An 11179-nucleotide genomic window follows, 5' to 3' on the forward strand; every position below is an offset into this window, starting at 1 on the left:
TAATTTTGCACCTGCTGAGGAGCTTTGCATGGGGATGCAACACAGGAATTCACACGTGTTTTCTAAAGGTAAGCTCAAAAGTGTCAAGAAGCAGATTTTAATGAGAATGAAACCAGGCAGTTTCCTATTTCATCAATGCCCACTTTCATTTATAGGGCAATAAATTGCTTAAACCGAGGTGTCGTACCTGAGAGACCTTTAGGAGTTACCACACCTAGGAAATGCCAAGCAGCTGTGCCTCCTGTATGAGCAGTACTGCGTGGAGCAGTATCTTCAGCAGACAGATGAGTTAAGGACAGGGACTCTTATTTCCAGTTACAATAGTATAATGCTTTTTAAAGCACATAGCAGCAACATAAACATGTTTTAATATTTATTGCTATGCACCCCATATTCTAAAATACTCTTTGTGGAAACCTATGCAAAAAAAAATATGGAATTGTGAGCCAGAAACTGCATAGTGTCATTCAGAATACAAACACATGTTATACTCTTATTTAAATCTAATCCATTACATTTTTGCCATTGTCTTTCTTCTCTAGCCTAATTAATTGCCTACCTCTCTGCTTTTACTCCAAAACACTTGCTTAACAGAGGACAAACGAGCTTAGTTTTGTTAAGCAAAACTTTATTCTGAGTTACATAAAATTCAACATAATCTCTTTAGAGAATGGGAAAATAACAATTTCCGGGAGTCAAGCATGGATATATGGAGGCCAGCAGATAATGGTGTGAATGTTAAAATGCATTCAAAATGCAGTTCTCTGATAGCAGTGAAAAAAAAAAAAAATCACATCATATTCCCTAAATTACCTCAGAGCTGTTTGCATAAAGGGTCCAGAGGCAGTACAGTATAAGTACAGGGACGTGAGTCATGCAGAGAGCACACAGCAACGCTTCTGCTGGACACTCCGTGTGCCTGCAGCAGCAAAAGGGCAACTCTGGAGCTCAGGTACACAAACAGCTTCAAAGGACTTGGCAGATGCAGCAAGCAAAAATCTGAAACTACAAATAAGGTAATTTATCAAGTAATTTCCTTTTCAGCAGATTCTACCTTTCTGTCTAAAGATTGCTCTGAGTCAAATTGCCTATGTGATGTTCTTAGGGCTGTTACTCAAGGATTTTACCAGAACTGATAAAAACCTGCCAATAAGAAAGATATTGAACTCATTTTCTTTTTGGAAAATTTGTAGGACTTCATAAAACTGTGCATTTCTTTTACATTCTGAAGATATAATCAAGCTAAATGACTGCTATAGTAGCATTAAAAATGTATTCCATTCTACTTAAGGAGCTGTGCTTACTGTAAAATAAATCCCTAAGCATGTCAGTGCTAGCTAGAAGAAATAGAAAAACACTTGGTATGTGGGCAAGAGGCAATAGAGATTATTATTATTATTATTATGTCTCTGAAAAAATATAAGGTACTTCCCTTATTTCTTTCCACGCAAGAAACCTCCCTGCCCCACACAGCACAGCTGTCCTCTTAGTCTGACAAATACCCAGGCACATGACTACTTTAAATATATAGAAAACTAGCAAAAACCTAGTGGATTATTTAGGTTTGGCTTTAACTGAGGGTGGAATGGAAGTGCTGCTAATCTCAGTATCATTTTAAAATGAACCCTTAGCAAAGGGAAGTGCCTGGTGGAGGTAGCAGGTATAGATGTCTGTACCTTGTGTGTACAGAGTTCAAGGGGGAAAATATGTTTGCCTCTTGGCAGAAGGCAGAGTAAAATGATTGTTTTTGAGAATCACCTGTGCCTCAGGAAGTTCATATCATATTTATTCTGCCAGAAAAATTAACAACTACCTGGTTTTAATTTCAAAGAATTTAGATGCTTTGGAGGATAAAAAACATCTAAAGATGAGATGTTAATAACACAAATGAGGAAAGACCCTAAGAGACTTCAACCCCTGCAGAAGTGCCTTATTTGTTTTTCAGTGTCTGGAAACACTGCTGTTATTGCTAGGTTTGCTTGCTCCATGCTCCTCTCCTGTTGTTCTCTGTCCAATGGAAGTTGCAGGAACTCCTGTCTCACAATGCCACCTACCCAGCTGCCACTGCTACTCCTCTGTTTGACCTTGTGTGGTGTTTGCTTCAACGGGGGACATCTCCTTCCAGAGGAGAGTAAGAACATGGGAAAAAGTCCCCTGGATGACATCCTTCAGAGATCTGAAAGCTTAATTCTTCAGTCTGTCCTCAAGAAAGCTGAAAAGGAAGAAGAGATTAATAAAGGTATATATATATCACTGGGGACCCCCAATTGGTGATGGCTTACCACTTGGCTGAGGTGATTAGATCCCCGGTATGATTTCCAGGTCCTAATATTACTTAGCACTGGAGCTGAGGGGAGGGGAAGGATAAGAGGGCTGCTGCAATTCACTGACAGACAGTTCTTCACAGATGCTTCTTTCTCTAAGGTCTCTCTGCTCAGGAAAGGCTGTACTATCACTAAGCAGCTGCTGCATAATAAAAAGGTAGAAGCCTGTCACAGAAAACCTGCTTGTCTGGCAGGTACTTCCCTAGGAAGTTCTAAGAGGACCCATGAAGGACATTCTGCAGCGGTGGACCCTGTACCTAATGTAAATCCGAGGTGTGGTGCTGCCATTCAGCTACTGCCTCGATCCACTGGTTCCTACCCCCTAACAGAGGTGGGCTTTTTCCGTGGCTGGGAATGCTAGAGGCTGCTCAGTGCCTGCACCTGTCACCTTGCAGACGCTTGCTCCCAGCAGCCACAGCAGTGGGAGGTCAGGCTCAGGGATTGCAAGAAACAGCACAAGAGGTGCCTGCAGGCACACAGGAGTACAGGGCCCTTCCAGAGTAGAAGACAAGCTGGTCCCAAGTGCCCACAGAAAAAGTCATCCTCCCTCTTCACATCAATGGTAAGAACTGGTTGTGTTGATCCAAGGCCTGGAATATTTAAAAGAACTTAAGAATGAGTAAGAGATGCTAATAGTGTTATGACTGGTAGCTGGAAAAACTGACTTGGCTTTCAAAGAAAAACAGATTATAATCCTGCTCCACAAATTCCTATTACAACTTCCTTAGGGAGGATTATAGGGTCTTATTAATGTTATTCTTTTCCTTGGACAGAATCAAATGCTCCTCTGCTAAAATGGCTTTCCAAAAGACAACACCCTGGGAAAAAGTACCTAAGTAACCTGGAGAAGAGACAACATCCTGGAAAAAGAGATGTTCAGGAAGAGACCTTTCATGGAGACATTCAGAAGAGGCAGCATCCAGGAAAAAGAGAGGCGGAAGATGACCCTGATGTTTATCTGGAGCTGAAAAGGCAACAGCATCCCAGACGAAAGTCACTGTTGGATCAGTTTGCCAACAGTCCTAGGGCACAGCTAACCTACACGAACAAGTTATCCAAAAGAGAACATCCAGGTAGAAGATACCCGATGTACAAGCACCAGCGTCCTAGCAAAAGAGGCTGGAATTACCAGGTAGACCTATACAGTGAGAAACTTCAGCATCCTGGAAAAAGGCACTGGAATTCTGGCAGCTCAGATGACATAGGCCCCTGCAACTTTCAGGAGTCATTCACCTGTCACAAAGGCAGCTTGTTGCTTGATTTAGTAGCAGATGTTAGCAGAGACAGGGTAGAAGAAAAACGTCAGCACCCCGGAAAGAGATCAGCATGGGAGAGTGAAACAGAGGAATGAAAAAATAATTGTGTAGCACTTGCATTTGGTGAAGTAAACTGCCAGATCACCAAAACATTCTGTTCACTCCTTTTTGGCTTCCTGTTGCTGACCTCTGTACCTACCTTTCAGCGTGTTAATGTTCCCATCCAAGTTAATGGCTTTGTCACACACTTAATGCAAAAGAACTAAAGGACTTGTCTGAATAGAACAGGCAAGTACTGAGAATCTTCAATTCCCTCACTTTAGGCAGAGTGCTTATCTTCTTAGGAGCCCAGACCCCAGAATAATCCCACTATGTGTTCCTAAATGACTAAAACAGGCTCTTGAATTTCTGTTCTGATGCTACTGATGTAGAATAATTATATGGTTTCTTCTCACATCAGTGAAATCAGTAAATAGTGAGGGAGAAAAAAGAACATATGGCAATTGTTTGAAAATTAAATAGAGCAGGTTTTTAGTTCTAAATGACAACATTCTGGACACTGAGTCCTTGTACACTACATTCTGTCCAGACAGAAAGCACTTAAGAGAGACAGGAACAGTTTCAACTGGAATAAAATAAATGAGTGACTTCATAGTTTGACTTGGAACCCGCACAGGAAAGCCCTTTTCACCTAAGAGGCTACAGAGTGCAAACGGTTAATGTATCCCTAAACATCTCAAGCACACATTGTGACACCCCTGACTGTGTACAGCCCACACTGGAACTCCCTCCCTTGTGTTTCCACACTTCAGAAATCTTGCCTTCTCCTCAGACATTTAATAATAAAGCAAGAAGAGATCCTTTCCTTCCAGTGAGGATTTCTGATTTCTCTCCTCTCAAAGGAATGCTTTCACTTTCTGTGGTCAGACTTCCAAATGTGCTTATCCAATATGAATTATTCTTCAATAAATATGAATAGTCAACTCCGGTGTCCTTATTGGTTGTGCAAATACACTGCAATAACATGAAGAACATACAACCAACTCAAGTTAAATAAAATAACACCAAAGAGTAATTTTCTACAATCTCCTTGCAGGCATGTGGCCAGCACATGCTTGTACTTAAAACCGTTTCAGCACTGAAGTGGAAGAGAGATAGACTCCCTTTTAAAATCTTTCACCTGTATGACACACAAAATTAATCTTGTCACCCACTTCACAGAGAACTTGATGAGAAGCTGATTTCCTGTTTGTGGATCTAAACAATAGATTTACTGATTTTTGCAATTGATATACAGTTACTGAGTACACTGTGTTACTCATACTACTTTTTGCATTCAAAGAGGTTACAGCACATCAATGTTTGGCTAGAATGCTATTTTTATGAACAAATGAGTACATTTTCCATCAACATTCATCCTCAATACTATCAACACACATTAGCAGACTTAGAACTCCTACTCAGTCACAGAAGTCAGCTTTACAGAAGTCAGTTTAGCTACCCTGAAGGAAAATAAATAATCACCTCACAATTTTCACTGAAGTTAGATTCTCACAGGCTGATCAACACTTAAAATGGTCTATCAAACAATTTCTAACTTTGGAGATAATATGCTGCTCAGTATGGGACAATAGACAGACATCTATTGACAAAGGGTTTCTAATAAGCAAGTGCTGAAGAAATCTTTAGAGAAGATAGGTGGGGACATTCCATATACTTCAACTTCCTTCAGCACACTTTCTATATATGATACTTTTAAAATATTTCATTTGCATTTTATCAGGGAAAGAAAAACTGATTTCTCTGAAGAATACAATTTCATATACCATTTCTGGCAGTGAATTAATGCTTCTTAAACCTTGGGGAACACCACTTGTTATGAAATCTGCAAAATAAGTGAAAAACACACACACAAAAAAAGTATCAACTGAGTAAACATAGGTGACAGCAAGAGCTATATATTTCAAAAGTTCTTTTTTTTCTTTTTAACTCACTCCAGTATTTCAAATTGTCCAGATTCTTGTTTTGACCAAAAGGACATTTCCTCCCAGTATCTGCATGAAAATTTAATCTCTATTTATTAATTTCTTCCTATTATCTGCAGTGTTGCTGACATACTATCAAGCAAGTACAATCCTTCTCCTACAGATACCATTCTCAGAGCCACTGGGGATTTCACACTTGTGTGACGGTGAAGCACACACAAGCACAAGTTCAAAGTCAAGTATTTGTCACATTTATCTACACTTTAAAAGCTTATTGGGTCTGGAGTTTGGCTAAGGAGCTAAGCACAAAATAGCCAGCTTTTATCCTATAATGCTAGGCTTCCTTGAATAGTAAATATAGTGCAATCTCTTGGCAATATGAACAACACAGGTACATTTATATTGTGTAGTCATAAGGTAAGAATTAGTTAATTGCACATCTCTCTCATCATCCTATTCTTATTGCAAACCTTCCCCTGACTGTCCTTTTTATTACAACTGAAGAGAATTCAACAGCCATACAAACCCCCACAAGCAGCTAGCTCTGCTCAGTCACTCACCCTGTGAGTGCAGAACCAGGCCCTGCAGTGCACAACTCCCTGCACTGTGTGTCAGACGGCTGGGGCTCCTCAGGAATCACAACACACCAGCAGCAGACTTGGTCCAAAGGTCACACAAGTCAGTAGAAAAATCTCCTCTGCAGAATCTGAATTAAATCCACAGAGCAAAGCTGTGCAATGGCCCTAATGTGGCAGCACAGTCATGCAAAATCTTATTTCCAGCTTTAATTGGGACTAAAACAACCTTGCACACATTGAATTCTTTGTTGATTCCACTGCAGTTTCATATATCTGGGTATTAACACTTAATGAGACATAAGGGAGCTTGATTCCTAAAGCACAGATTTTACAACTGTCTTCAAAATGAGCTTTCCTTTTAATGGGAGGAGAAAGTTCATGTGCACCAGCTGTACAATTAACATTTCCTGCAACTATTTTCAACACCTCTCACCATTGCTGTTCTATGCCCTCTCCCACACACTTACGAGCCTTGACCTCTTTGTTGACCCACTGTAATTAGCAGAGCTGAGTGCTTCTTCCAAGGGGTATGTGGCCCCAACAAACACCTTTATTACTACTTATAATGGCTCATTAGTTGAAGAAAGTTTGAAAACAACATCATCACCACATCTGGAGTCACAGTTTCCCTGGTAACTCAGTTAACGTTAAAGGGTCAGCTGCAACTTGAGAGCATTGGTCAGGTCAGGACATTATTATAAATAAAAATATGATTGAAAGAAGTTAGGTGGAGAATGCAAGAGGGATGACACTGTGTGAGGTTTAGATTGTACAGAGACATGACACAAAAAATGTAATGACAGGGAAATCCTGCTGATTCTAGAAATGGGTATGTGGACTATGAGCATCAGAGTGCAGAAGCCTTTCTTCCCTGTCTGATAAGGGCATGAACTCCCCCACTCCTGTAGGGTAATGAGGAAAGGTTGGACAGAGAGACCTTCAATAAAACCAGATGGGAAACTCCTTGAGGAAAATGGGTTAATGTACCTGCCTTCAGATTGCTTTTAGACCTGTGTGAAGACATTTGTGTTTTGTTTCCTTGATAAAATCAATACAGCTTAAAAGTACTAAGAAGGAAACCAAGGAAAGGATATTTGTCAGGTATCAGCCAATTCACTTTATCTGCTTCAACGAGATGGAAGGAGCACTGGCAGAAGGAGTGTTGTTGATTATCAATTGTACTGCTAGAGCAGGATACATATTTCTGATAGAGATGGGGCATGTCAGAGACCAATACAATGGAATGAGCCCAGCCAGAAGGTGAAACCAGCTCTTGAATTTATTTCAGACACTGTGGTTTGAACTGACAGCCAGTGACCCAGACAAGACAGCAGTATGTCACAGCAGGGTTGACTGCAGAAATACCTTCCTCTCTTGAAGCTAACATTTCCTCACTTTATTTTGGTTCACGTGCATTGGAAAAAGGGGGAATCTGGACTTAATAAATTGCATAAATATGCCTACTAAACGCAATGTGGGCAAACAAGGATCCAGCATGCCATAGTTAGTTCATTGCCATCTTCTCTCTGTAATGGATGTAATGAATATGATGCAGCACAGACAATTTAATAGCTGACTAGTATAGGGAAAACATTAGATTATGACTCAGAAAACCAGGGAAAGTGATCTGAAGAGTCTGCCTGAAATATGATGGCTGATTTAAAGTAATTTTCAAAGAGAAGCATATGTTTCCACCATAAATTCCCTCTTGATTTTAAAGCTAGTGCTGTGTGGGGTGTCTGACGAAGCTTTGTGAAAAGAAAAAGATGCAGAGGAGAAAAGTCAAGACAAATTAAAAATATAATAAGAATTTATGAAAGGTTCTCTGTTCCAAAACAGTCAAAACAAAAGGCGTTCTCTTCGAACAAGCAAGTGGTGTTGAAAAAGAAAGCAACAACAACCCTACCAAAAAATCATAAATAATTCCCTGTCAAATACCAACTGGTGGGGGGTATTCTACTTATTGCCTTTAGACATGCTGTCTTCAAGAAGGGGATTGGTTACTGCACAAGTCTGTAGACAAAAGAGATGATGAGAGGCTAGAAGAGACAGCACCCAAATGTGGTGTACTTGACACCTGAACTGAGCCCTGAATGGAATCCAGGCATTGTGGTGTATGCCTCTTACAGTTAAACCATTAAATCAAATGTAAATGCAAAAGAATTCTGAGTCTTTCCATCTTTCCTCTTTATAATTCACCTTCTTTATGTAAGTGCTGCCACTGCACAGTACTGAGGACCAATGAGACAGATTATTTAGCATTGTTAAGGGACCAAATAAATTTGAGATGATGACTGGCTTGCAGGTAGCAAAGCAGTTAAACAACAAATCAGGTAAAAGGGGCTCAACAAGTAGTCAGCTGCTGCTCTTACAAACCATGAGGCTGTCAGTTTGGATTGACGAGACTGCAAACACAGTAAAAACCATGGGTTTGGCATGGAAATGTAGCTTCTATCCTGTCTATACAGACTAATTAAACAGATTTGTTATGTATGAAAATGTTTAGTATAAGCAACTTGAGTATATTGAATATATGAGCTTCAGTAAAATGAACAGCAACATGAAAATATTTTAGTTCTCTGAACAAAATGAAGAATGCAGGAAATTTTGGGTTAGATCCACCTAAACAAATAAATAAAAACATCTTCTCCGGTAAATTAAAATAAAAGATCGTTAATGTTGTAAGATGAGTTGTGTGCTACCCATTTCAATGCTAGGAAATTTGAAATTAATTTTAAAAAACCTATCATTAAATTATAAAATTTAATTTAGGCAAATTTGAAAAACAGCACTAAATTAAATTAAGTGACTATTTCATTTAGGGAATATTTACAAAGAACATTCTGATTTTCCCAAGAACAGTCTGATTTTTCACTCTGCTTATACTCTGGGTACAGAGTTTATATTGAACTCAATGCTGTTAAATTTCAGATAATGTAAACCTTTTTTTTCAGAATGTTTGTGAAAAACATTGCATTTGAATACCTTGAGAAGTAGACGGGCATTATTTGCATTTGCCTCTCCTGTGCTGCGGTCAGATTCCATTATTAAACATTCCCAACAGCACTGAAAGTATTACAAGAACACAGGTGACCCCAACTGGAACATATTTCTGATTGAGCTGTGCCATGGCTACAGGGCCAACTGTGTCCCCCTTCTCAGCCATATTCCCACTGAAATTTCTCCTCATGGACATCAGTAGCAATGACCAATTCAGCAACAGACCAGGTCCTAAAATTCGCAGTTAAGAATTATTACAACTCACAAATTTTTTTTACCACTTATTTTTTTACTGTTTGCAAAGGACTTTGATTGTGGCAGAGGAGGAGGTATCTAATAGATGTGGGGTTTTGTTTTTCTTACCCCAACAGCAGGATGGGGCAGCACAGGTCTGACTTTGCTGCTGGAGCAAGTCCTTCTGTGCTACTGTTCGTTTGCATTCATTCCCTGAGAGCCATTACTGATACAAATGCAGTCCCCAAGAGTACCTGCAGGACTGCAGTAAGGTTTAATTTGTCCCCAAATACCTCTTCCTATTGCAACTAGCTGAAGACAAATTAATTTTTGAAGTACTGTAAACTGAATTGTTTTAGACTGACCTGGATATTTTCATTTTGTGAACACTCTCTGTATATGGAAGTGTGATGACCCTAACCAAATAATAGGAGCTGAAGTCTCCTTGTTTATACCAGCACAAAACTAGTTCGTGCTCAATGTCTGCTAAGGGACACAGAAGCTCAAATTTCCCTTTGGGAGCAAATTGGTACCATTCCACACATCACTGCACCTGGATACTGCATCTGCATTTGTAGTATCAGCTCCCCAATTTACTCTGAGATATTCCCAGTAAGTCTAATACTCACATAAAGACCCAAATCATACTGAGCAGGTGCAGTTACTTCATGGGGAATGAGTTCCTCAGGAAGGGCTTAAAGATTACTTATATTCAGAAAGAGGCAAACAAGAGCCACTTTTCTTTAAAAATTTTGAATGGAATTTCTCTTTTTTAAGTGATTGACACTACATGGTGTTTTATCAGTACTTGAAAAAAATTCATTTGGCAAGATGTTCGCATATCTGTGGTCAAATGGAGAACATGCAGAGGAGCACAATTAACTGAAGATACAGTGAAATGTTTGATTTCTTGTGTACACCCCAGCATGCCATCATCCTTCTCACAACTCACTGCAGTCCTCACTGCATGGTTTGTATCCCAATAGGAAGCTACCAGACTTCAACTGTTGTATTTACCACTTTAAACAGTCTTTAAGACTTTGTTTTTGAAAAAGAGTAGTTACTGAAGCTGTGGAGAGACAGGGTTGAGAAAAGAGCTTGCTGTTTTGTACAGCCTCGCTTTTCCTTACACACCTGATTCTTATTACTGGGGAGCGGCAAGACAGGGTGGACTGCCCGGGTCAACAGGGCTCACAGCTCACAGGCAGGAGAAAAACCTTTACAGCAAATACCTGTGAAATGCACGGCCGAGGCCCCCACAGGCCCTCGGCTGCTCTCAGACGTGCTGGTTGTGCCATCTAGTGACTGCTACGTCTCCCATCCTTCACCATCCCTTTTTCCTGCCCGTTCCCTGCACATTTGTGACAAATCACGCACATAAATCAGGAAGCAGAAAAATGAAATACCAACAGAAACCTCCCCAAGAGCTCTGCACCTACATGGATGTTGCAGTTCTTCTAGAGACACGGGTATCGCTGTAGCGTTTTTTCACTGTTCAGGGAGTTACAACTCGCTGGCCTCAACAGAGGACAAAAGGGGCAAGGAACAACAAAGGTAGCTTAATGGCACCTGGTGGCACAGGCATGGCTCGCGCAAGGAAGCCGCGCGGCTCCAGCAAAGCCAGGGGGATGACCCCACAGCAGATGAATCCTCTGACTCCGAGCCTCCGGCTGGTTCCTCAGGCTGGTTCTCTTCCGGCTGAAAAGGTTTCAAAGGACTTAACTTGGAGAGTAGAAGAGCAGGGTATGTCCACCTTTAAGACAGGACTCGAGTGAAAGTAGCATTGCCATGTAAGAAAATCT

The 11179-nt window shown here is 40.4% G+C and overlaps 1 protein-coding gene across 1 annotated transcript; it reads left to right on the top strand.

Annotated features, from left to right (window-relative positions):
- Positions 1-1403: 1403 nt before the first annotated feature.
- Positions 1404-5432, top strand: TRH (thyrotropin releasing hormone). The gene is made up of 2 exons (XM_079316992.1): positions 1404-2239; positions 3098-5432. The coding sequence occupies exons 1-2, from the start codon at positions 1873-1875 to the stop codon at positions 3673-3675; spliced, it is 945 nt and encodes a 314-aa protein (XP_079173118.1). The 5' UTR covers positions 1404-1872; the 3' UTR covers positions 3676-5432.
- The last annotated feature ends 5747 nt before the right edge of the window (positions 5433-11179 follow it).

The sequence above is a fragment of the Erithacus rubecula genome, assembly GCF_903797595.1.
Source record: "Erithacus rubecula genome assembly, chromosome: 13".
NCBI classification, from domain to species: domain Eukaryota; kingdom Metazoa; phylum Chordata; class Aves; order Passeriformes; family Muscicapidae; genus Erithacus; species Erithacus rubecula.